Source organism: Nilaparvata lugens, chromosome 1 (assembly GCF_014356525.2).
Source record: "Nilaparvata lugens isolate BPH chromosome 1, ASM1435652v1, whole genome shotgun sequence".
NCBI classification, from domain to species: Eukaryota; Metazoa; Arthropoda; class Insecta; order Hemiptera; family Delphacidae; genus Nilaparvata; species Nilaparvata lugens.
Window position 1 is genome coordinate 64067062 of NC_052504.1, and position 27987 is coordinate 64095048.

A 27987-nucleotide genomic window follows, 5' to 3' on the forward strand; every position below is an offset into this window, starting at 1 on the left:
ATATATATATATATATAAATATATATTTAATGTTTGAACACCATAAAAATAAAACCTACAATTGTTACTTGAAATGTAAATATTAAACTACCTAAAGACACAAAATTATTCAACCTTTGCTGAATAATAAGTCTTTTATATAAGGTCAAATTATGGAACATGCCAAATGTGTTTACAATTACCCCACTTGACCCTACTGTTTTACAAACGAATAAGTACGGTAGGTCGTTTGCATTAGCCTACGGCCTTATTTTACAATATCTTGGCAATATATTTTGAGTGGACCTAAATTTTGTTATTATATTATGTTCCTTTATTAAAATTTAAAGTTGAAAATAGGTTTCCATTAATAAGTCTGTTTGATAGTCAGATTATTGTTATAGGCCTATTTCTGATATGCTATGCAGTACAGGCTGAGTTACCGTGCACTGAGCTACCGTGTAAGGATGTTTTCTAATTTGCTCTATAGTTTTTAGCATTTTACAGTGGTTAATTGCAAGAATTTGTGAAATTTATACAGTTCGGACGGTTTTTCTTAGTGAAAAGTACCTGGTTTAACGAATTCCTGAACTGCATGACTGGTGAGTGTGGTACACGAGTGAGTTGCATGGACAGACCAAACACGATTTGAACTTTTCGACTCCATTTTTCGTAACCGGCATGCCCGTGATTTCACTTGTTATTGTTCTGATTACACTGAGAATCTGAGTGACTCTACTGCGACTTTATCGTGAACTGTACTGCTGTAGGAGTGCAGTGAAAGTGAAATTCTGATAACGCTGATAACTACAACAAACTATTTTTACAACTGACTGTTATCTATGCGGCTGACTGTTGTGAAGATGTGAAGTGGCTTATCATCAGCTGATCTTTGTTTACCTGCAACCATAGCAACAGATTCAGGAGAGGCATGACAACTGAGAGCGGTAACTTTGAACTTCTTTCGTTATAGATCTATCCATACTGTCCACCAAATAACAACTTAGTGTGGCAATTTTAGACTTCTTTTGGTATAGAACCCATAGACACTGTCAACCAATAAAATAATATTAGTATGGCTAATCAGACTAATACATTTCAAACCTACAAAACTTCAAAGAATAATACGGGATTGTTTTATAAGAGTCACTGCTTTAGAAAGAGTCATACATTAGCAAGCGGTGACATTAGCTGGCGATGTTGCACCACCGGCTGCTTGTCTTCAGTGATAACATCGGCGGCGATTGACTCGATTAAATATACTTCAGGAAATCATAAAAAGCATGCTGCACATCAGACACCGGCCGAGCTGTCTTATACAGTGAACGAAAAATGTCCAGTATCAAAATTGAAATCGTCACAACTTGGAAATAGAGCCTCACTTGATTCATTTCTGAATTCAGGTCGGAAAGCTTCACCTATCTGTTATGAAACGGGTTCTCAAACTGAAGACATTGTTTTACAATCTAAAGACGATCTAATCAAGAGAATATGTCAGTTAACTGAAAATCAGTCTGCCCTAGTCGAAGAAATCCAACGATTGACTTTACAATTGGAAAAATATCAAGATAAGGATACTTTATGTAATGATCCAAAAAACATGAAAAGATCAGATATTACAGTGAAGACTGACACTATAGATTTTCAAACAAAGGTGATGATTGATTTCTCCGCACAAACTAAAACAAAATTTACCTGTCCTGATTGTTCTGAGCGATTAGAAAAAGTAAGATTAATGGAACTTAATATTATGGAACTCAAACAACGACGCTGGGAAGATAGAATGACTTTTGAAGAGACATTACGAAAACATGAAAACGTTAATAACACGGAAGAAAAATTAGGTAATGCTAAAAAGTTGAAAGGTATGAAGACTACGGATTACGGTGGTAGTGAGAGAATTAGTAATGGGAGGAAACAATTGAGAAAGGAAAACTGGAAAACTCAAAGCACTCACTGCGAATCACGCAAGAAAAGAATCTTAATGTTTGCTGATGACACTGGCAGATTAATCTGTCCAAAGCTACATAACATGACTGATTCGGATACAACAGTTTCCGGAAATGTATTCTCGGGAGCTGGATTGGACGTGATTTTGGGTGCGGTCAGATCGAACACAGAGCACAGGAATTTTACAAAAAATGATGCAATTGTTTTGACAGGTGGCTCTAATGATGTTATGAGATACCGTAATATTAATAGACTTTTGAGAAGAATTGATGAGACAATTGAAACTCTAAGGCATACAAATGTTATAATGTGTACACTGCCCTACAGATACAATCAGTTGCCACAATCAACGTGTAATAGAATGATTACCAGATTCAATGAAGGACCTAAAAATCTAACAGAGTATCATGGTACGTCGCTAATTGAACTCAATGACTTACAAACACAGGATCACACATCACTTAATCAGCATCTGAATGGGAGAGGGAAGTTTCAGTTTTCCAAGAGGATAATGCAGCAATTCAGAGCTCTTACAGCGAAAATCTCATATTTACAGAAAGTCGAAGATTCCAATTTGATTGATCTCTCATTGTCAACGATATCTGATGAAGGTGACTCCATTCTGAACAACTCAGACATAACTTCTTTTGAACTGTCAATACATAAGGACTCTTGCGCTGATGATAAACAAAGTGGAACAAATAAAAACTCTTCAACAAATTTTTTAGACCCAAGACAAATCAATCGTACTATGGATACATAGATAAAGTAAATGGGAACAAAGAACATGACTTAAACGATGATGCTTTCTCAGAATGGTACAATGTTAACTCAGATCGATCTGACCTATTGCCGAATACGCCACCTGTAGATGCAGGCGGGTTGACGACGAGAATATTCTTTGTAAACGTATGTTCATTGAGGTCAAAAATTAGTCAACTAGAAGAGTTGTCTAAAGATACATCCTTCGATATTGTGTGCTTAAACGAGCATTGGTTGGTTGGTGATGAAGTGTCTTTCTATGTGCCAAATGGCTTTGTACTAGCAGCCTCATATTGCAGAGAGCCTCCTCTCACTCGAGGTGGCTCATCGATTTTAATTAAGAGAGAATTATCTTTCACCCTTGTTGATGTGTCACAGTTTTGTTTACCAATGCTATTTGAAGTATCAGCAATAAAGATAGTTAAATCGAATATCATAGTAGTGAGCATGTATAGAACACCAGACTCCAATCTCAGAGACTTTCTCAATAGATTAGAAGATTTTTTAACATTCGTGACTTCGAAATCCTATAGATCTATACTGCTAGCAGGCGACTTCAATATAGACATTCTCAAGGAAGATAACTCTGAAGTTCAAATGTTTCAAAACATAATGAGATCATTCAATCTTTACAAATCTCATTCATGTCCAACGAGGAAAAAGGCCTGCCTTGACAACTTTTTCACAGATTTGAGATCAAATTGCTATAATTGTTTCATTTACAAACAAGACTTGATTTCGGATCATGCTGGATTATTGCTTGAGTTTGGAATGCCATTGAGTGAATTGACTGAAAATCGCAATGTTTTGAATCAAAAGAAACCTTCAGTAAGAAAATTTTGGCTACTGAGACAGGAAAACCTGGATAAATTGAATAAGTCACTACTAAATTATGATTGGTCAGAAATTTATTCTACATATGATGTAAATAGAATGACGTCCATGTTTTCAAATGCTATTGTGTATTTTCTCAATCTACACTGTCCTTAATCAAGCCTAGATCTACAAAAATGAAAAATAAGAAGTGGTACACAACGGAATTGACAACAATGAAACATCTTATGATTTTGTATAGTATATGGAAAGCCACAGGAGGAGATGTGGAGAAAAATAACTTTACAGAATACAAGAAAAAGTATAGAAAGGCATTGACACTAGCACAAGTTGCCACAAATAATAAATTGATTTTGGAGTCAAAAAACAAATGCAAAAGTGCATGGAAAATAATAAATTCTATTAAGGACACTACAACACCTGTACTAACTGATGTGAAGATTTCACCGGACGAATTCAACGATTTCTTTGTAGACGTTCCTGATAATGTCGTTGGCCATCAGCAGAGCTGTCAAAACCCACTTACCTATTCAGATTTTCTAAGAACCAACACAGGTATACGAAGGAATGACAACGAAACAGCATGTAAGTTTTCCTGGATTAATGTAGACACTAATATAATACTGAAAATTGTAAAAAAATGAGCTCATCACGTAGTGAAGATGTCTTTGGAATTTCAAATTTCTTACTAAAGAACATCATTGATTCAATCAATATTCCATTGGTATTCATAATAAATTCTATTTTTAAATCTGGTATTTTCCCCGACTGTTTGAAACAATCAGTAGTCAACCCCATTCACAAAAAGGGTGATAAGAACCAACCTGAAAATTTCAGACCTGTTGCAATAGGACCAATTATCAGTAAAGTGATTGAAACTTGTTTATTAATACCACTTACTGAACATTTCACTACTAATAAATTGCTCAATAATAATCAATTTGGCTTTCGAAACAAATGCTCCACTACTATGGCTTTAGAGAAAATTGTGGAGTTTATACTTGAGGGATTTGAGAGAGGTTCAGTTATTGGTGGTGGCCTGCTGGATCTGAGCAAGGCTTTCGACACTGTGTCACACTCAATTCTATGCAAGAAACTTGAATATTATGGAATTGAGGGCTCTGAATTGAACTTGATCAAATGCTACTTGAAAGATAGAATTCAAATAGTCAGAGGAATGATGAATCATGCAGACAAGCCTTCCCAGATCTTCAGATAATGACACTGTCATGCATGTACATATTTTGTAATCTGATGCACATGAGAAAAAATGAAACCAACTTCATACGACAAGAGGAGATTCACAGCTATGCAACAAGACAGCGTTCGTTCCTGACAACACCTCATATCCGTCTCAACAAGACCTTCATGAGTCACAAGTTCCAGCAGTTTCGAATCTTCAATAAGATGCCCCAGAGAATTAGACAACTACCGGAACCAAGATATAAGGCAGTTATTTGCAAGTGGCTGAAAGAAAAAGCATTTTATGATTTAAATGAATATATGAACTGCACTGATATGCCTAGTGACAATCAATGTCAGCATAGATTATATGTGTATATATTGTATTTTGTTCTTTTTCAAACAAATTGATGATGCCTATTGTACAGTGTTGTATTTAATGGCAAATAAATATTCTTATTATTCTTATTCTTATAGTATTGGTTTACACAGACCTCTCCGACTACCCTACAGGCCTATAGTGAGGTTCATGTTATAATGGTATTAAAGAAAGGTAGCGGAACAGCCTTGACGATTCTCAGCCTTGCAACTGACTAACTATAGTCGATAGTTAGCCTAATACTGGTATATCAACTGTTCATTCTTGTTTCAAATAATAAATTATATTTTATTCGTCAAGAAAATATAGTTTTCAATGATTATTTGAATTCGTTAATTTATAAATTTTTATGATTGAGATTAAATATTTTGTTTATTAATTATAATTCCACATTGTTGAAAAACCATCTGGCAACATTGCGGAGCTAGAATGGAATAGCGGCCGTAGTGCTATCTGATTTTTCGAATGATAAACAATGATATAATAGCAACACCATTGCTAATCAAACACTGCTATTACAACGTGGACCTCACTTTTTTAGATTTTTGTTTGTCAACTATTGTTGGCCTAGCCAACCTTCAGGGATCCTACTGTTCATATTATAGCCAATGGCTTTTAGAAATTTTGCTGATAAAAATATTTCTTTGCATCATCAATGCAGGAATTTATTACTGTTCTTTTTGTTCAAACTACTAAAATCAATTTTCTGATTGTGGTGGAGATAGCCTACAAACTTTTTATTTAAAATGTTTGCTGTGATACAATTCAATCAATTTTATTATTTGTCACAAGCTAAACAACAGTTAGCATTGACAATAGTCATATACATTAAAAACATGAAAATTTTAACTTCCATATACAAAGTTGGACTTTAAGAAGTAATAAATAATATATCAGTTACATAATTATACAGTTTATACAGTTTAGATTTGAAAAATTGCTTTGGTTAATGAGTTACTTTGTGTTACCTAAATTTAATTATTATTCTTTAACTGTATATTATATCATGGTCAATCTTATTTTAAGAATACATACAAGATGTATCTGGCATAGGCTACATAGAATTAAATAAATGAGTTTGAAGATTTATTGTGTTTGTGTCATTATTGTAATGTAAGGCCTATTGAAACAGTGGTGAGACACAGCTCAAGAAATTTTAGAATTGTTTAGAAGCTGCAAATTAAAATGTTTTTTTTTCAGGTCCACCTTGTATGATGTGACTATCTTATTCAATATTTCTGGTTTTGAGGAAAGCATTTGCCAATCATATCAAACGTAAGTAATATTTGAGGAGACTTTATTATGTTTTTCTTACAATTATTATTATCAACTGTTACTATTAACTGTGAGTTAGTTATAGTTATCAATAGTAATTAGTAACAATTACTATTAACTATTAGGCTAGGGCCACACGAGCGCACATAGTGCGTCCGTTGCAACTTACTTTTTGCGGCCGTCGCCAATGACATCACACGAGCGTTGAGTATGGTGCGTCAACGTCAGTTGGCTTACGCAATTAAACCAGACGAAGTAATAACTTTTGCATGTCTCGACGTGCATTGTAGCATTTCTACGCAGTTCAAAAATCACCGTCCGTTACGACTTCCGTTACTTGGTACGCACGTCATCAATTCATTTTTTCATTTCATTTTTTCATCCCACTGACCACCTATGAAAGGGGTATAAGGATTTGTCAATTATAATCTAAGTCGTCAATCTTTGCATTCTATAATGCAAAAAGAATTCCTCACTGGAATAAGGACAAACCTGCAACAACTCCTCCCTCATCTTAATTCTGAACTTTTCACCTGTATGAGCTTTTATACGTGTTGGCAATGAATTATAAAGCCGAATTCCTGCACTCTTTACCCCCCTCTCATACATACCAGTTCGATGAATGTCGTCTCTGAGGTTTTGTCTATATCTGGTATTGTATGAGTGGAACAACTCTCCTGTATTGAACATATCTTTATTCCTATCAATAAAACAAAGAGCCTCTAAAATATATACACCTGGTAGTGGGAGAATCTTTAACTCTTTGAAATAATCTCTACAACTTGCTCTAATAGATTCACCCACCATCACTCTAACTGCCCACTTTTGAATCCTAAATATATGTATTGCATGAGTTGAATTGCCCCAAAATATAACACCGTATGAAAGAAGAGAATGGAACACAGCAAAATAAACACTTCTAAGCGTTCCTGCATCCAGCAATTTCTTCACGGTTCTAAGAACAAATACTGCTGAGTTTAGTTTGCTTTTTAGCTGGTCTAAATGAGGTCGCCAGGAGAGTTTAGAGTCCAGCACTACTCCAAGTACCTTTGCCTCGTTTGCTGAACCTATGTTTCCATCTCTCGTATCCAATACTGCTTCCCGAGCCGTCCTGAATGGAATCTGCATAATCTTATTGTAATTTAGTACCAACATATTTGAGGCCAGCCATTCTTCTAGTTTCTGAAGAGCTCTTTTACTTTCAGATTCCATATCATGCTGACTGTTACTTTTCAATAAAATACTTACATCATCAGCGTATAAGACACAGTGTGCTGGCTCAAGGTGTGGTGGCAAGTCGTTAATATATAGAAGGAAAAGCAAAGGACCAAGGACTGATCCCTGAGGGACCCCACTCCTCGCCTGTAACCATTCCGACTGATACACAAAAGAGTGAGACTGTATTTCCACCCGCTGATGTCTCTCATCAAAGTATGATTCGAACCACTTGAGAACCTTGCCTTCAAAACCATATAATTTCATCTTTTTCAATAAAATTTCAATGTTTACAAGATCAAAAGCTTTGGAAAGATCGGCAATCAGGCCACATACCCTGGATCCTCCATCCACAGAATTTAGCACTTCATTTATAAAAGAAAAAAGCGCATCACCTGTAGAAGTGCCGGGCCTGAATCCAAACTGTTTAGGGGACAGCAGTTTTAACTTGTTCAAGTACTTTCTTAATCTGTGGAGCACTATGTATTCGAATATCTTTAGAAATACAGGTGGATTGGCAATCGGTCTGTGATTTTCAGGAAGCTTGTGGTTACCTTTATTATAAATGGGGACTACCTTAGAATATTTCAACTTTAACGGTACATAACCGGCTTTTATTGATTCATTAAATATATAAGTCAGAGGTTCAATTATATGTTCGGCTGTTTGCTTTACTAGATAGTTTGAAATATTGTAGTGATCATAGGATTTTTTATTTTTTAATGATTTAATTATCTTTCTGAGTTCTGTTCTACTTATTGGATCAAATTCTTTCAAGTGGAAAGTGCGCGACTATCGATGAACACTGCTAAAGAGCTTTAAATATTCATCTACTTCAGTATATTTACAGATAGATTGTTGTATTTTCAGAGGAGTATTTATAAAATAATTATTTAGTAAATCTGCAGCTTCTTTGTCTCCTTTTATAATTCCAGTTTCATTGGCTATGTTTGTTTTTAATGTTGGAGCGGTACTCTTTCCTGTCTCAGTCTTAACTAGTTTCCATATTGCTCTTGTTTGATTTGAAGATTTTTTTATAAATGTACTAGCGGCAATTTTTTTGGCGGCATTCAAGACCTTTCTATAAGTATTTTTATAAATTCTAAAAAATGATTCTAGGTTAAAGTATTTTATACCTGACGATGTAATTAAGTGAATCATAGTACCTACCAATGATGGCATTTTCAATAACAAGCTCAGTGTCTTCAATCTGTCTCTAGATATCCTAATACCTTGAGTAATCCAAGATAGCTTAACTATTTTTCCTCTGCCCACTGATCTTTCTAGAACATATTGATTACAGTGACCTATATAGGAGTTCATGAAGCTATTGAACATCTGTAGAATTGTAAACAGAGCATTCACTTGAAAGTCCGTTTTTTAAAGCTGTTACATTTTTTTGATTAATTACTCTGTACTTTTTACTTTTCCCGAACGGTAAACATTTTTTTCTCCTCAGAATTGGATTTTGATTTCTGTAATTTTAGTCTAGCACTACCACCATTGTGATCAGAAAAAGAGCAGGGAATAGTTCCGCCACTAGAGAGAGCTGATGGATAGTTCGAAATAATGTAGTCAATTTCTGTGGCTGAATCTTTAGTCACTCTTGTTGGGCCCTTAGTTATTTTGTTTAAATTGAATGTTGTTAATAAATCTTTGAACAAACTGCTGTTTCTATCATCCTTATTGTGATCTACATTTAAGTCACCGCATAAACATACTATTTTACCTTTCTCTTTTGTGACTTTTGATAAAACAGATCTAAGTGATTCGATAAAAATTTCGAAATCCGAATTGGGAGCTCTATACAAACATAAGACTATTAACTTCTGTGATCTGAAACTAAAATCAGGAAGAGCAAAAACCTCTTATTCATTCTGTCGCAGCCAATGCTCAGTCAGACAAACAATATCGGAAGAAGTTCCCTCTTGTTACAATAGGATTTCAATGTCTAATTTAGAGTTCAGCAAGCCCTGGCAGTTAACGTGAAAAACCTCACATCCTATAAAAAATCATTAGTATTGGACAAAACTGAGATATTTGAGCCCACCTGATTATCCATTGACACGCGCACCGCCCCACCACAAGACTCACCTGCATTTCCTCTTCCTGTACTGAGTCGACTTCCATTCATAAGTTGTTCTTTCAAAAGTACCCTAAGTTTAAGTTTTCCTTCAATCTTATTCAGATGGAGTCCATGTCTCGTATAGTCAGCTATTTCAAAATTTCCCATATCCATGAGATCGATTCCATCAAGCTGTGAGATCTGTCCGGTCAACCATGCATTGAACTTACTAACATTAACGTTGATGAGTGGTCGGTCGTAGCGATAAGGTACGGTTGCGACAGATACCCTAGTCCGTCTAGCAGTCTTTATGATCGGGTCCAGGTCAGCGTCAGTAGGCTGAGTTGTAGAGTCAACTATGTCATTTGTTCCGGCTAGTACAATTACCCTATCGTCAAAATCGAAATCGGAAGTCAATTTTTCCAAGTCATGTGTTACTGCCCTGAAATCCCCTCCAGGTTTTGCCATTACCGTAGCTTCATAACCATCGTCGTGAACCATACGATTTAATTCCCATCCCAAATCCTTTCCGTGGCTGTCTGCTACTACCAATACTCTCCTTCTCCTTTTTACCCTAGCTTTACTTGAAGGTTTCTTTGCATTTCTAGCTTGCTTATCATTATCTACATCGTTTTGCGCTGCATCACAGTTATCTAAAACGCTAAAATAGTCATCTGTCATAGTAACGGGGTTTTGAGTTGATACACGGTTGAAAACTGTATCACCTGGAGAATAAAAATTTCTAAGATCACTCAATTCCATGTCAAGACTTTTATTTTCAGCTCTCAGTACTGAATTTTCGGCTTCCAGCACCTCAATACTTACTCTCATCTGTTCAATTATTGTTTCACTTTCCATTAATCCCTTGTCCACGTCCATAGAGTGATCAATTACATCATTCCATTGTTTTTTAAGTATTTCCATATTCTCAACCAGTTGATTATTTTCTTTTTAAGTGATTCTATGGTTTCGTTGCAATGTACATTTGATTGTTGAAAATCTGAATTCATAGCCCAGTCAATAAAGGTCCAAAAAGGCGATTTCCGTCACAAAATTAGGAGAAAGCTGGATTTCTCACCATCGATAGAACCATCCCAGAAAGTCATTTTCCCAAAAGTCCCAAAGAATCCCACTGGAGCTTTCCCCCCAGCCCCCCCAAAGTTCCGAAATGCAGGTTATCACGGGAAATCAATTATCTCGGTACCTATTTATCGGAAAACCTTTAATTATATGTTATTCGATTTGTAATATTATGGGCTACAATATTTGTCCTATTAATTTTTTCGATAAAATTGATAGATTTTTGAAAAAAACTATATATATGTCTAAATTTCGGATTTTTCAAAGTCCACTATTCAGTTTTTTCCGTTTAACTTTTTAGTAAGCCATTTTTTATAAAAAATACCCGAAATAAAAAGTTTAGCCACTTTCATTGCGAATCCATTGATGTATATACTTATGCATTTACGATCCGAGCTGACGCAGTGGAAGGGGAAAGAGATGACGCGTTACGCCGCGGTCAAGCACATACTGAAACTTTATGTTTCAACTCTCGTTTGTTGTCTAACTGATGTAACAGTCTGAATTCCGTTTACAATCCCAAATATATAATAATATCATCAGCATAGTGAATCAACGTAAAATAATACGTTGTATAGTACAGATTACTGTTTGTTGACAATAGCGATTTCTTGGAAAACAGGAGCGTTTGATGTTTGCTAATCTCACGGTTCTCAAGCAGAGGCGCCGAAAAATTCTCTGAATTTTAGAATATTTTTCTCACACTCCTTCCCTTTGAAAATATTTGTATCCCCTCCACTTTGCTTGTAACGAGCAAAATAATCAGTCAGTCCGTCTGTTGCTTTCGAAGAGAGAAGTTCTTCAGTTTATTCAGTACGGTTTTGTCCTGTGTTTTGAAATACAGTATAGTGCAGTGTTGTATGTACAGTGTTGAAGTAATTGAACTTTTTACTTAGGGCTATTTATAAAATTGATGTATAAAATATAAATGAATCAAATACCCTTAAAACTTTTAAAAAATATTATTCTCACATACATGTTTCGGGTCTAAGCACATTTTCAATGTATTAGCATTCACATTGAAAATGGGCTTAGACCCGAAACATGTATGTGAGAATGATATTTTTTAAAAGTTTTAAGGGTATTTGGTTCATTTATATTTTATACATCAGTGTTGAAGTAATAGAACGTGTTGGTAGTTCTCGTTATTATAGATTTATTTCAGTTATAAATCAAGTACGGTAATGATTTTTCGCTCTACTTCGATTCAGTAATTTTCAGAAAATGTCGAATGAACATTCTAGTGCATCGTGTGTTTTTTGCGATAAAGAGCTCAAAGACGATATAGTTCTAGTGAAAAAAGGACTTGAAAGGATAAGAGAAGTGAGCCTGCAACTCAATGACTGTATTAATAGTAAATTAGGAGTAAAGACCAGTGTAACTGTTCACAAGAATTGCAGACAGAAATATACTCACCCTTCAAGAATTCAAACTGTTTTGAAAGAAAAAGAGAACTGTGAAAGTGATTGTTCATCGAGTTTAGCTTTAAGAGATTTGGAAAATAAGTTCGATTTCAAAAATGATTGTTTTCTTTGTGAGGAACGTGCTGCTTCTAACACTAAAGCTCCGCATGAACGACGAGAATCTGTGCATTTGGTTTCTACTTTGGAGGCAAAAGAAAATTTCTTAAAAAGATGCGACGAAAGGAACGATGATTGGGGTAAGCGAGTTCAATGTAAACTTCTAAACGTTACCGATCTTGTGGCACCTGAAGCTAGATACCATAAGAAATGTCTCACTGATTTCTACAGAACTACTAGTAGTGATAAAAGAAGTATAGGGAGACCAAGCATTATCGGAGATTCCTTCAGCAAACTCTGTGAGTACATAGAGAGCACCGATCAATGTCAATTCACCGTGGATGAATTGCAAAGTAGAATGGATGATTTCTCTAATAGTGAGCAACGTTTTAGTGACAAATATTTCAAAAAACTTTTAAAAGATCATTTCAAAAATCGTATATATTTTTCAAAAACCGAGGGGAAAGTGAACATTGTTAGCTCTTCAAACTCCACCAAAGATATACGTGAAAATACTGAAGCTGAACGATTGAAAATTGTTCTATCAGCGGCAGAAATAATAAAAGATAAATTCAGAAAATGCACTACGAATCAGAACAGTATCCCAGCATGGAAGAAATTAAATCTGGAGGGGAATATTTAGTTCCAGCTAGTCTCCAAGCTTTCATGGCCCGACTTTTGGAAAAGAAAAAGCCAGCGAGTGAAAGAAATTTTCTAAGAAAATGTACAGTGTTGAACCACGTGATAATTTCATCTTTAAGGCCAAGATCATTTATATCACCAATACTCACCGCCTTTGGACTAACAATTCATCGATTATATGGATCCAAACATCTGATTGATCTTCTTTCAGCAATGGGAGTTTGTGCATCTTATAGTGAAATATCCATTTACATGAATTCGTTAATCAATGCAGGTTCACCAGAGATAAAGGAGGACGCTTTCATCCAGTACGTTTTCGACAATGCTGATGTCAATGTACGGACTTTGGATGGTTTAGAATTTGATGATTTAGAAAGAATTTGACGTATGGAGAAATTTTGAGGAGCTATTACTTGTACATTAAGGAGAAGTATGGAAGTAATGTTGTGATTGTTTTTGATGGGTATCCTGATGAGTCCACCACAAAAAATGAGGAGCAAAATCGAAGATCAAAGAATTCGTCATGTGATATTCTTTTTGAGAGAAATACTAAATGTGTCACTCCAAAGGAGAACTTTCTAGCAAACAAGAACAATAAGAAACGATTTTTAAAATCTCTGCAGTTGGAACTTCAAGAAAAAGGTTTGAGAATGGTTGAATCACTGGACGATGCAGATTTAGACATCGTGACTACAGCAATAAAAGAAATTAGAAATGATGGTAAAGTAGGTAGTGGTAGTTAGCTCTGACACGGATGTCATGATCCTTTTAATCGCATTGACACCTGCTTCAGGAAGCAATATATTCTTTCAAAAAGACAATGGGGCTGTTGTACTAACTTATTCAGTGGAAAAATTACTTCGAAAATTTGAAAATTCAAGGAAGTCTCTCCTTTTTGCTCACGCCGTGACTGGCTGCGATACCACATCCTCATTTTTTGGTATTGGAAAGTTGAAAGCAATAGATATGCTGAAATCGCAAGAGATTCGAGAGTCAGTAGAAGTTTTTCTTCAAGAAAGTTCGTCAAAGGAGGAATTGACTAAAACTGGTGAGAGATTTGTTCTAAAATTGTATAACCTGAACAAATACTTGACGTTGAATGAAGCTTGCTATTACAGATTTCTTAGTCTCACAAAAAAAGTACATTGAAGAGTAACTTCAATCTAGCCAAGCTGCCACCAACAACAGAACCTTGCCATCAACATCTACTGAGAGTCTACTTGCAAGTTCAAAGTTGGTTGGGAAACAGACTCTCCCCATCTGAATGGGGTTGGAAAATTGAATATGTAAAGCAGCATGGTATGAATAAAAAATCATTGAGGCCAGTGATCTCGATGAAACCATTCGCACCCGATGAAATCATACATCAATTGTCATGTGCTTGTAAACAAGAATGTGGAAAGTATTGTGGCTGCAGAAAAGTAGACATGGTTTGTACAGGAATGTGTGAGAACTGCAACGGACTTTCATGCTCGAATTCAATAATCTATGACGAAGAAGGTATTGACAACATGCAGAATAATGAAATGAATGTTTAATATGAACCCGTTTGAACAAAACCTGTAATTAAGTTCAAAGCTTAATTAGTGAATATGTGATTATGAAAACATGTGATTATGTGAATTTGTAAATATCTGATCATGTAAATATGTGAATTTGTAAATATGTGGATTTGTAAATATGTGGATTTGTAAATATGTGAAAATTTACACATAAAATGGACATCACTGTAAATCAAATTGACAGCAAACAAATTACTAGTACAAACAGAGAAGATGATAGATATTCAGAGAAATCCATGTTGTAAATAATAATAAACAAAATTTAAGGGATGGTGGTGGGTCCGTGATGCTGTTTAATTCTTATCACGATGTTTTGATTATAATATTATTGGCAACAGCTGCCGGTTCAGCCAGTCCGGAACACGGCGGGTCCATAGGTGGTGGATAATGGAGTGGCTCTTGCATGACGAGTTAGGGAAATAATAATCCCCTCGAACCAAAACTGGCAAATGTATTTAATAACGCAGGATAAGTAATAGACTCTTACGTTATTCAATACATAACTATTATCGAATTCTGTAAAAACAAAAAAAGAAATAATTAGTTGATGTTTGTTATTATTTTCATTATTGATAGTCTATAATAAAGTTTGATTTTTATTATTAGCATGGAATTGAGGTATTTGGAAGATTGAAAAATGGAAATTGGGATTCAGCGAAAGTTGGAACATAAGGTGGATTAAAAAAATTGAATCATTCCGAGCGCCGTGTATAAGAACATGAATGAACTGATATGCTGAAACGGTAGTTGGCTGTGATGAGGGTACTTGACCGCGGCGTAACGCGTCGGCTGTTTCCCCTTCCACTGCGTCAGCTCAGATCGTAAATGCATAAGTATATACATCAATGGATTCGCAATGAAAGTGGCTAAACTTTTTATTTCAGGTATTTTTTACAAAAAATGGCTTACTAAAAAGTTAAACGGAAAAAACTGAAAAGTGGACTTTGAAAAATCCGAAATTTAGACATATATATAGTTTTTTTCAAAAATCTATCAATTTTATCGAAAAAATTAATAGGACCAATATTGTAGCCCATAATATTACTAATCGAATGACATATAAATGAAGGTTTTACGATGAATAGGTACCGAGATAATTCATTTCCCGTGATAACCTGCATTTCTGAACTTTGGGGGGGGCTGGGGGGGAAAGCTCCAGCGGGATTCTTTGGGACTTTTGGGAAAATGACCCTCTGGGATGGTTCTATCGATAGTGAGAAATCCAGCTTTCTCCTAATTTTGTGACGGAAAAAACCTTTATTGACTGGGCTATCAAAGGAGACTTGGAAGAATGTGATGTACTACTTGAGAAAATAGTGTGAATAGAGGATACGATGTCGGCTGTGTCGTTTAAAGAGGCGAGAGATTTATCTAGTACTGCCTGGTTATCAGGAATTGTCCTCGGTGAGCTGTTCAAAGTTAACGAATTTTCCTCTCGTTCGCTGCTAGTTGAATTTGGCGGATGATTATGCTCATTAGTTGGATTGGACATAAGCAACAATTCATTATCTGTTTTCATTGAAATGCTACAATCCTTTTTTAAACAGCGCCAGACTATGTGACCCAGTGATGTAATTCTAACCTTTCTGAATTTATAGTCATCATGTATCACGGCCTCATTTCCCTTATTTGTTGTGGCTGCTTGCAATTTCATAATTGAATATTGTAATACTTTAGGCTTGCAATAATATAATCCAATAATTATATAAATAGTTTTATATGAATGAGAATGATAAAAATGTTAGGATTTTATTCTTCTATTAATTTACTTTTGTTAGTTTATTTATTTGGAAAATCAGAAGGAATACTTTAAATTTAAAAATCGATTCAGTTGATTTAAGTTTCAGTAACAGTAACAGTAACAATTACTAGGTAACAAGAAACAATGACAAGGTACGATTCCACTAAAATATTTCTCTTTTATTTTCACCCAAGCACAATATTTGCAAGGACTACTGATACTCACAAAAAATGACAATCGCCTCACAACCAAAAATGTACACAACCCAGTTGGTTGAAATAAGTTTATTTAATGAGTGAAAGCCGAAAATCAAGTGAGAAGAAGTCTGACAAATTGTAGTCTATCACGTGAAAAAGACTGAACTAGCAGAAAGACTAGAAAAACAGTCAAAACTATTGAAATAAATAATTAAAACGATTAGAAATGAATTGAAATTAAAGTAGTATAATCACTCACTTATACTGTTTTGAATTATTATAGTCCTTGTTTTAGATAATAAGCTTTTAAAAAGAAGAGGAAAGATAGAAAAAGTAGAAACGAAGAACTTTGAGTAAAGACAAAAATTATGAAGCTCAATTTAGTAAAAGGAAATTTATGGAACGTTCTTTGAATACATTATTACTTAATTTGGTTTTTATAATAGAAATGTAGTAAAGTATTAAATTGTTTAGCAAAAGAAAAAAATTATGGAACGCACAGTGTTCTAGAATAAATTTGAAGTTACTGTACCTACTTAATTTAAGTTATAATTGAAAAGCAAATAGAAATGCAGCAAGAAGAAAGGGAATCGAGGAAAAGGAAAAATGCTCTATTGAGAGAACCTGTTATCTTTAGAATTCGTACCAATATCAATCAGAACCAGTCGTTCAACGATTCTTATCAAGACGATAAAGGCACATCCGAAAAACAAACTAGTGATAAAGTAATAATATACTGTAAGGTGAATTTTAAAATTCTCTATCGGTCAACCTGTCTTCAAAAATCCTATCACTCGCTCAAAAATTCTAACCTCCAATTCCGATCAAGATACAATACATAGACATATAATAAAATACTTACAGTTTCCAGGATCAAAATATCAAAGCACACTAAGAAGTAACACTTGAATAAAAACGCTAATACCCTTTTGGATACATGAAAATCACATTTATCGAAAGAAAACACCATTAATTGGAGACACGATTTCACCACCAACTTCCCACTACAGGCAGGCCTGCCAACCTCCCTACTTCTATGACCTCTCACTTCTATGTATTTCTACAACGGACGTCAAAAAGTAAGTTGCAACGGATGCACTTTGTGCGCTCGTGTGGCCCTAGCCTTAATGGCCTATCGAGCAGCATACTAAAACTAACAAGAACGAAATGTTAATTAACTTGCTGTATAAATGTGTGCCTAGAGGTAGTGGTGGCTCCAGGGGGGGGGTCATAGAGGCATAGAGCCCCGTGAGCTCAGAAAGTTTTATATTTTCAACAGGACTCTATCAAAAGAAATTAATGTTTCGAAAAAGTTCATTGATTCGTACAATAATTATTAGTACATTATCATCTTATAATGAATATAATGAATCATTCATAATTTGAATATAATTTTTTTAATAATATAAAATTCAATCCATTAAATAATATTTGTGAACCTATCTGAATCGCTAACCGCAGAAAGGCACCATGTCCAGTTTTCATAATTTTACAGGAGAGACAAAACACTTGATAAAACCTAAACCTGCAGTAGGCCTAAATGATTTATTCAAAACGTCGCCATTACAATGCTATCAGTTGGACATGTTTCCTTTCTGCGGTTAGCGATTCATTTATAAAAATGCGATTACTGAGATTTTAGTTAATTCTGGAAATCCATGAGTGAGCTAAAGAAAATGATTCCTACCATTTTTCAGTAAGCTGCAAGAACATTAGTTTTCTCCTCGTGTTTTAACTCTATTAACTCCTTATGTTTATGAGTAACAAACTAATTTTTTTCTGGAACAAGAGGGTCATGCCCCCCCAGAATTGTTGTTTTAATTCTAATACTGGATTCTATCCTTTAAAGCCTCAACTGTTTGAAATAATCCAATCTATGATAAAATAACATAATATAAGATCTGAGAAATATTTCCAGATAGTCTAAAACTTGTTTCTCTATACCAATTATAGGTTACATTCATTTGCTCAGTGTTTCACCTTGTGATCCATTGAGGATGATCAAGAAATCATAAGTTTTGGTTCGCCTGATTTTTCAGTTTCCTGCAATTCCCGTCCAATTTAACAGGCGGACAGATAAAACTATTTCTGTCCCATCCATTGAATTTCAAAGAGAGAAGGAAATCTTCTAAATTCATCTCTCCAAAAATTTAAAACTTTCAAGAGTAATAAGTTATGATTTTTCACAAGAGTGTTGAATTTTCGGAAACCTGAATTAAAATGCAAATTAAAATGTTTTTTTCAGGTCTACCTTGTATGATGTGACTATCTTCTTATTGGATATTTGTGGTTTTGAGGGGTGCATTTGCCCATCATATCAATTGTAAGTAATATTTGAGGAGACATTATTATGCTTTTCTTACTATTATTATCAACTGTTACTATTAACTATTAATTGATGGCCTATCAAGCAGCATACTAAAACTAATATAATAGTCCAGGCAATCAATGCTCAAAAAAGGGTATAGAGGGGAATGTTTGCAATACAATTTTTTACCCCGCAGTTCTGTTTAGGGTATTTAAAGAGGTAAACATATAAAAGTGAATAATAATAAATAAATAAATAAATAGATTTTATTGTCGTAGACCAATATAGGTAATTGACAAAGTCATAGTAATACAATATTACAAAATAATAGAGTCAAAGCAATAGTTAAAGTCACAAAGTATAATAAATTACATCAAGTAGAATCGAAGAACTCTGTCAAACAATAGAAAGGTCTTAAGACCAGCCACTCAAAAAGTAATTTTTTAAAATAACAATATTTTCACAACATTTCATATCCAATGGCAACTTATTATACATTCTCAAGCCTATGCTGTCATAGTGTTTCATGCTTATGACAAGACGTTGATATGGAATATCAATGAGGTCTTTTTTCCTGGTGTTATAAGCATGAATATTGGATCTTTTATTCAAGCTATGGAGATTCTTTCTAGTGTGCATGATTACTTGAAATATATAGAGGTTTATGACAGTCAATATTTTTGTTTTTTTGAAAAGAGGTCGACAGTGATCTAGATACCCTGCACCGGTCAATATTCTAATAGCCTTTTTCTGCAAAAGCAAGACCTTATTGATGTGACAGCTGTTTCCATATACTAAAATTCCGTATGAAATTATGCTTTGGAAAAAAGCAAAATATGAGTTTCTGAGGTATTTTTCCGGTACAAGATTCTTCAACTGCCTTAACAGATAGATAACCCTAGATAACCTAGCAGAAACGAAATTTATGTGGGGTTCCCAGGTCAACCTGTAATCAAACATTAAGCCCAAAAACTTTAAACTATTGTTATTGTTGTGTGTATAGTCCCTGAGACCAAATGTCATAAGCTGAGTTTTATCCTCGTTTAGTTTAAAGCCATTCGCTGTGAACCACTTGGAAGCCTCCGCCAAGGTGTCGGCTGTCATGTTATGTAAAGTGTGTACATCTGAATGAGAATTAAGAAAAGTGGTGTCATCAGCATACAACACAGTCTTGCTGTTGATTGTGAGAGGAAGATCATTTATCATCAATACAAAGAGGAGTGGTCCCAATATTGATCCTTGGGGGACACCGTACTTTACTTTAGCAAGATCGGATCTCTCATTTCCTACACAAACAACTTGCTGGCGATCGCCAAGGTACGATCTAAAAAGACTAAGGCTCCTTCCACTGACTCCATAATAAGCTAATTTTTCAAGCAAAATATCATGATTCACGCAGTCAAATGCCTTGCTCAGGTCACAGAAGGCAGCCTGAGCAAAGCACCTGTTTTCAAAAGACTCAATTACAAATTTTATTAGTGCATCAAAGGCGTCAGAAGTGGATCTTCCCTTCACAAAACCAAATTGATGCTCAGACAGTACCCCAAGATTTACTAAGTATTCATACACCTGTATATACATGACAATCTCTAGAACCTTGGAGAAGACAGGTACTATTTGGATGGGTCTATAACTAGAAGGTTCCTCCTTTGAGCCCTTCTTATGAACGGGAACAACTTTGGAGACTTTTAATACATCGGGGAAAACACCCTGTGTAATACACCTGTTTATACAAATGGTCAGTACTGGCACTACAGAGTGAGCAATAGTTTTGAGAAGGCAGCTTGATAGACCATAGAAATCTTCACTCTTCGAAACTTTAAGATTATGAACCACTTTAAAAATCATCTCTTGACTCACCTCATGAAAAAAGAATAAGCTATTTTGCACTTTATTTACATTATCATTGAGCAAGGCACTGGCTGTAATTGATGGCTTGTCTATCTTCTCGTGCACATCATCTACTGACTGAATGAAATAATTATTAAGTTTGTTTGGTTCAGGAGTAGATAAGTTTACAACATTCTTGTTGAAGGATAAAGTTTTGATAATTTGCCATGCTTTCTTACATTTGTTATTAGAAGATTCAATGATTGATGCAACAGAATCCCTCTTGGCTTCATCCAATGAATTTCTGTACAGTGCTCTGCATCTAAGATAAAGTGTTTTCGAATGTTCGGTTTTTTGTTTTTTGAAGTTTTCATGTAAGAGAGTGAGCAGAATCTTAATCTTACTAAGTTCAGGTGTGTACCAGTCAGCCTTACATTTGAAATTCTTTCTATTATTAACTTGGGAAACTTTTTTTCTACAGGTCTTTCTAGGGATAGTTAGATTGAAATAATATAAAACTGTATTGAGGAAGGATTCGAATATATCACTTGCATCTGACTTTTCCATGACAGCACTCCAATTCACCAAATTCAGAGACCGATTAAATTGTAGTAATTTATCTTTAGTAACAGGTCTTGAAGTAATAGTGACAAAATCGTTAGAACTAGACTCAACAGAACCACAGGGCACACATATCGTGACACAATCATGATCAGAGTAGGAAAATCCTATAACACTTGAATTTGTCATATCAGGTTGAACGTTTGAAATAATATTATCGAGACAGGCTTGGTCTCTAGTGGGCAGAGTATTGAAAATATGATGATTAAATTGTCTCAATAGATTTTTCAAATTATTGGAATGACAGGTTTCCTGATTGACATCAAAGGCAGAATTAAGATCCCCACCAAGAACAATAGTATGGTCATTAAAGCATCGTCTAGACAAAAATAGAAGCAATTCCTCCAATTTGGCTAAAAATACTTTTGGGTCTCCACAAGGAGATCTGTACAATGATACGATAATGAGTTTCCTGGCTCCAATAATAGTACAGGTGGCCTCAAACTCACGTTCAATACATAGAGAATTCAGACTCAATTCTTGACTTTGAGAGTAAAGATTCTTACTGACAAATATTGCAACTCCGCCATTTTTGTGTAATAATCTACAGTAACTACTTGTTGCAATACAAACATCCATTTTACTATATACGATTTCATCAGTAAGCAACCAATGTTCACTTATACCTATAATATCAATATCTTCATTAATTACAAAGTCATTGAGAACATTTAATTTACCTCTCAATCCTTGAACATTTAGATAAGCAATTCTTGTGCAAGGAATTGTATGTTTTAATGAGTCTAATCTACACCTATTTGAACTTGTATTGTTGAGTTTAAACGACTGTGCACAATGTTAGTATCTACCACAGAGTCTGTTATTAATGAGGGACTGCAGGGAATATTATTTAGTTCTGCAACGTCCTTTAGTACTTGATCACGAGCAGATGAACAACTTGAATCGATTCCTGATTGGTTTATAGAGTTTATGAGTGAGTCATGGAAGGACACAGTAGTACTGGTACTGGATTCCGGAACATCTGGGATATGAGCTGCAATAACGTCTCTATGATGGCGAACATCTGGAGTTGATCCTCCGCGCAGAATCGTCCGAGGCTGACCAATCAGTGGCGTTGATGTTGACGTCAATGAGTCATCATCGGTGCTGATTATTGCATTCACATCGACGTTGGTTTCCATCTGAATGGAATGAACTGGTTTTTTGGCAGTTTGCTTCTTTTGTGAGTCGTAGCGCGTTGATTTGACTTTCTTAGAGAGAATGCCGCTATCAATTGTCACAAAATCGCACAAAGACTTTCCTACAAAACGTTTTCCACCCTTTGAGTAATGCAGGCCATGCCTTGTGAAATGGTGTCTTTGCAGGTTATTATTGACTTCTCCATATATCACTCTTGATACTCCACAATAACCGTATTCTAGCGAAGATTGATTCGTTAGCAAAATGTATTTCATCATTGTGGTGAGGCATATCATACCTAAAAGGTATTGCACAAACAATGAAGTTGGTATTTATTCCCGATGTCAATAGCTTATCCATTCCTTGTTGGATATTGAGATCACATGGCTCATGGTTGCCAAAGTCATTGGACCCCGCCATTACAATCACGTAATCGAACTTTGTCAAATCCTTTATAAATTGTATCCCATTTGCAATAACCTGTTTAAATTTAGCTCCCGGCAAAGTATACACAAAAATATCGTAGTAGTCGGACAAGTGGCCTAGGTAATTGTGCATATCTCTACCTTGACTTGCAGCCAGTATCACAATACGCCTCTTCACTGAATTTGAAGATGATAATGATGATGATTCTTTGATAGGCCTCCTTGGTTTCTTCCTGACTGCAGATGCATCGGTTGCACTTACATGCACCTGGGCTCTTACATCAAATGTTGTCGTTTTTCCTCTAGCCAATTGTGATATGGGTGACCCGATCTCCTCCGCATCCAAGACTGAGAAACGATTTGAAGTCTCTATCGAGCTGTCATTGGAAAGTCGTTGAAATCGACAGGCTGATTTAGGAGTGGTGAACTTCATTGGAAGTGCTCTGGTATTTTTCAAAAAAGTTAATTCTGTTTCTAACTTAGAAATTTTATCTGCCGTATACTGTGCATCACTCTGTAAAAGATTAATAATTTCGTCTCTTGAACTGAGCTCAACCTTTAGTTCGTCAGAAGTAGTCTTCAAGGCTTTCAGTTTCAATTTCAACTGATCTATCTCAACATCAGCTCGCTCTTCGTTGCACAGAGAATCATTTAGAACATTAGCTCTGATTCTCTTTTCTTGTGCAAGTGAATTTCTTAGAGAATTATTTTCGGCTGTGGCGTTCGTCAGATGAACCTTTAAATCCTCATTCACTTTTATTGCAGCATCGTATTTATTCAACAGTGAAATAACTTGTGGAATTATATCTATCACAACCTCTTTCGAAAATTTGTTGGAAATGGAGTCCAACACAGCATGCATATTAAGCGCAATATCTATTACACCACTGTCAATCAGGCCCTCCTTAAGGTCTACCAAATTGCGCTCCATCTGTGACCTCACGGAGTTGCGTCCAGTTCGTGTCAACATCTCATCGAGTATGTCAAATGGGATTGGAAGAGAAAGGAAATTGAAAGCTTAGAGAGCCACCAAAGCAGGGTAAAACGGGAAGCTCCTGAAAGGATTTGAAAGGATAAAGGAAAATGGAAGAAGCAGAAACCAGGTTCAAGACGATGTAATGTTAAATCATAGACCAAACTCACAACATTCGGGTGTAATACAAAAGCAATCAGTGAATCACCACTATCAGAACAGGAGAAGAGAATCAACAGGTGCAAAAAAAGCCGGCTGGTTGTGAGCAGGGAGATCACTACGTGAGATAGAAATTCAATGACAGGTATTCCTTATCATATTCTTCATTGGGTCAGTCGATGAAAGTGAAAACAGCCTATGTCAAGTTGAAAAGATTAGATATTGATTGTGGTTATGATTGTTGAATCTCCTAGATATTGACAGAGTAGCAAGTGTCACGCTCAGTTATGATAGTTATAGCAGCTGATAAGGCAGATCTACTTCGACAGTTGACTAAGAATACACGAGGGAAGAAACAATCCGTCAAGTTGCAGACTATGAGGTCAAAGTTCATTTGAAGCAATTTACCACACGAAATATTCTTTTCAGTAGTTACTTTTGTAGGTTAGAAAGTTTGTTATTCGTATTAAAATAATATAATTTAACTTCACATGGAAACTCAGTACTCACTAGACTATACACCTCTTATATTTATCGTGGAACTGGCACAATGCGCGGAAACTCTCAAAAAAACATATTTAAACTAATAATGAGTGAGACCTCTTTTCAAGAATACACACAGTAGCCTTCAGTGCTACCAATGATGAATGAAATTTTCATTGCTGCAACAAGTGTCAACTCAGCGGTTCCACACCTTCAACAGAGGGGATAAAAGATGCACACTTTTAGTATGTTCACCTACTAACTGGTCCAAATTAAGTAAAGTCAAAAATTGTTCACAGACACCCCCCCTTCAAATGTGATTTTCAAACGATCAATTGTTGCAGCAATGAAAATTTCACCCCCTACATTGAAGCTGCTATAACAATGAAAGGAAAACTTGGAATAGTGAAATAATGCATCATTTCAAAGATAATTCAATGCTCTACGAACCTTCGATAAGCATCAGTTATCATGATGCATTGTTCGAAAGTTATAAGCCCTTAAAGAGCAAAACATTGGATAAAAACCTGTCATTTTAACAATTACACACCTTCCAGAGCGAATATCTTGGTAACTGTTTGGAATATCACAAAAATTCCAGCGAACAAAAAGTGTAGAGAATTTATTAAGCTTCATTTTTGAATGATTAGTTATATCAGTTGAACACATTGTTTTCAAAATATGAGCGTGGGAGCAAAACGCTAAAAATGCTATTTTAAACCACCCTCATCCCCTTAGCACATAGCACATGAGTTAGGAATGGGGCCTTTTGATATGTTCTTCTCGTAACTAGTATTAACAAATCTGCTAAGTTAAAAATTATGTCTAAAACATTCCCTCCAAATTCCTTTGTCAATTGGTCTATTGTTGAAAAAATTGAGATTTCACAATCAACACTAATGCTGCTGCAGAAGTTATAGGGAAATGCGTATAAGTGTGAAATTATACATCAAATTGAAGACAATTCAATGCGTTATAAGCTCATAATCAGCATGAATTTTTCCCATCGATTTTTAAAAAGTTATAAGAGCAAAAATTAAAATATATTGGAGGCGAACATGTTTTTTTCAAAAATGTTACACCTTCAAGAGAGGATATATCGAAAACTAGAGAAGATACCGTATAGAAAAAGTTGTGGGATGAATATTGTAAGAAATTAAGCTTAAATTTTGTAAATAACAATTATGTACGTAAGATTCATAGTTTTAGATTTATATGGGAGAAACCAAAAAATGGTACCTTTGAACCACCCACACCCCCTTAGGACATGGGGTAGGGGTGGGGACTTTTGATATGTTTACCTCCTTACTACCCTAAACAGAACTGCAGGGTCAAAAATTGTCTTCCAAACATTCCCCTTCATAGCCTTTTCTTGACTGGACTATAAGAACGGAATGTTCATTAACTTGCTGTATAAATAAGTGCCTGAGTAACTGAGTAGAGGAGGGTTCATTTCTGACGTATTAAAAGTGGCCTTCAGTTGTTTTCATCAACAATTAATTTCTGTCACATTCCAGGATTTGACTGTGTATAACCACTTATCTGTATAAGAAAGACCTCTATGACTTCGCCTGTATTCAGGCATTATAAAGTAGGTCTACCTGAATTTTGTTACTGTAAAATCTAATGGATAAGAAACATTTTTTTGGCATTTGTAGTGTCTTATATCTCACTATAAAATGAATGCTCTATGTGAGAGGAAAACTCTTCAACAAATCTCATAGTAGAATAGTTTAATGAAGGCGGCTGAATCAGACAAGGGTCTGATCAAAAGATTTACACTCATGAAGTTGGAAGTGTTCTTTTAGAACACTTAGAAACTCTTTAGAAACTCGCGCTCGGCAGGGGGCTTCGCCCCCTGCACCCCCATTAGGGTGGGTTAGCAGCCTCCGCGCTTCGCGCTCCGGCTGGGAGGCAGGCTTCGCCCGCCCAATTGTCTTTTGTGACTATATGGTTTTGGGTAGCAGGCTCCGCGTTTCGCGCTCCGGCTGGCTACGCCCGCCCAATCGCCTTTTATGACTATATAGGGTTGGATAGCAGCCTCCGCGTTTCGCGCTCCGGCTGAGAGACGGGCTACGCCCGCCCAATCGCCTTTTATGACTATATAGGGTTGGATAGCAGCCTCCTAGTTTCGCGCTCCGGCTGAGAGGCGGGCTACGCCCGCTCAATCGCCTTTTATGACTATATAAGGTTGGATAGCAGCCTCCGCCCGCACAATTGTCTTCTTCTTCTCCTCCTTCCTCTTCTTCTTCAATAATTAGATCACAGCTGCTGGTCAGTAAACAACTTGGAATGATGCCAGGAAAGGCGCGACACGTTACAAAGATATCACACACACACACACACACACAGTTTTCGATGAAGACTGATTTTGAATTTGGTTGAAATTTAGCTATGGCTATTAACTTAACTTGGCGAGCTGAACAAAAAAGCTTGAAATAAATTTTTTGTGGGAAACAAATTTAAATGTGTCCTAAATATTTGGGCGAGTACAGGAGTGCCGGGGGGGAAAATTTGGAAGGTCTGGAGGTTTTCCCGTAGCCTCCAGTGTAGTATGCAACAAATTTGGTATTCAGTTTTCACAGCGATCTTATAGTTTTGGCTGGGAATTTTTCGTATTTGGGAAAACTTCAAATTTTCAATGAAAACTCAATTTCCCGGGTCCCCATTTGAATTCGGTTGAAATTGAACTATGGCTATAGGCTTATCTCCGGGGGCTGAACAAAAAAGCTTTTATCGAATTTTCTGTTCGATGCTGATTTCAAATGTCGAAAAAATTTGGGGGTCTCTAGGGGGCCAGGGGGTGAAATTTTCGTGATTTGGAGGTTTTCCCATAGCCTCCAGTACGTTCCCTAATTGATTTCGAGGTTGTTTGTCCGTGACAATCAGCCGTATTGGCTGTGAATTTCTTGTCTATGTGGCTTTAATATAATAAAGATTGGCAACTTCAATATAATAAGATTTAGTACTCTTATATACAATGAAGTTAACTCCACCCACAAAGAGCATTTGGACTAAATGTTATTCAATTTAACAAGTAGAGCATAGCAACAGACATCATCATCAGTGATTATATGATGTTTTTAGATCAAACAGAGCATTTGTCATGATGTCCCTAGTATTGAAGTTTTATAGTCTACTTTCAAGTTTTGGAGAAGCCATTCTTGTCATTCACCACTGAACCGGCATCCACTTTGCATTCAATGATAATAAATGTTAGCATCTTGTATAAGTCGTGATATACTGCTCTTGGAATACAATTTTGATGCAATTAATGTCACAAATGTTGGTGGCTGCCAAGATAAAAGAAAATTATATTAAATTTCTGGTACTGATATCAATTTATTTTTTCAGATCAGGTTACTGAGGACAGTGGATAAAATTGATATGGTGTTTTGTTACCATGCTATGGAGGGTAATGGTGGATGAGTGAGGGATGACACTAACAGGACAATAAGAATCGCGTTTGAGAGAACTGAAATGCATTCTAAGCTAGTATTTCATCTTAGCGAAGTATTCAAGTTTATGAAACTACTGTCTGTAAGACAGGTATTACGATGTAAGCAAATACAGTTGTAGCAAATAATATTATATCTTTGATAAATAAAATTAATTTGAATTTATTCGAATTTGTTATTGATTATTATCCTATTCCATTCTAGCAC

The 27987-nt window shown here is 35.6% G+C and overlaps 1 protein-coding gene and 1 long non-coding RNA gene across 8 annotated transcripts in view; one reads left to right on the forward strand and one right to left on the reverse strand.

Moving 5' to 3' along the window:
- The window catches only part of LOC111055339 (protein Spindly), a 110819-nt gene that overhangs the window by 60951 nt on the left and 21881 nt on the right, over nucleotides 1–27987 (reverse strand). Inside the window, exon 1 of one of the 7 annotated variants that reach the window (XM_039439365.1) lies at nucleotides 17246–17406. The exons of 5 other annotated variants lie outside the window; for them this stretch is intronic. Coding sequence is in view for 1 of the 2 variants with exons in the window: in XM_039439339.1 (XP_039295273.1) it covers nucleotides 6531–6646 (116 nt within the window). In the remaining variant the exon portion in view is untranslated. Of the gene's footprint in view, nucleotides 1–6530; nucleotides 6662–17245; nucleotides 17407–27987 lie in introns of those variants that run through there. One more of the 7 variants, XM_039439339.1, reaches the window with a different exon arrangement.
- LOC120353900 lies at nucleotides 6226–27947 on the forward strand. Its single transcript, XR_005572690.1, has 3 exons — nucleotides 6226–6361; nucleotides 18629–18706; nucleotides 27677–27947. It is a non-coding gene; the product is annotated as an uncharacterized LOC120353900 (long non-coding RNA).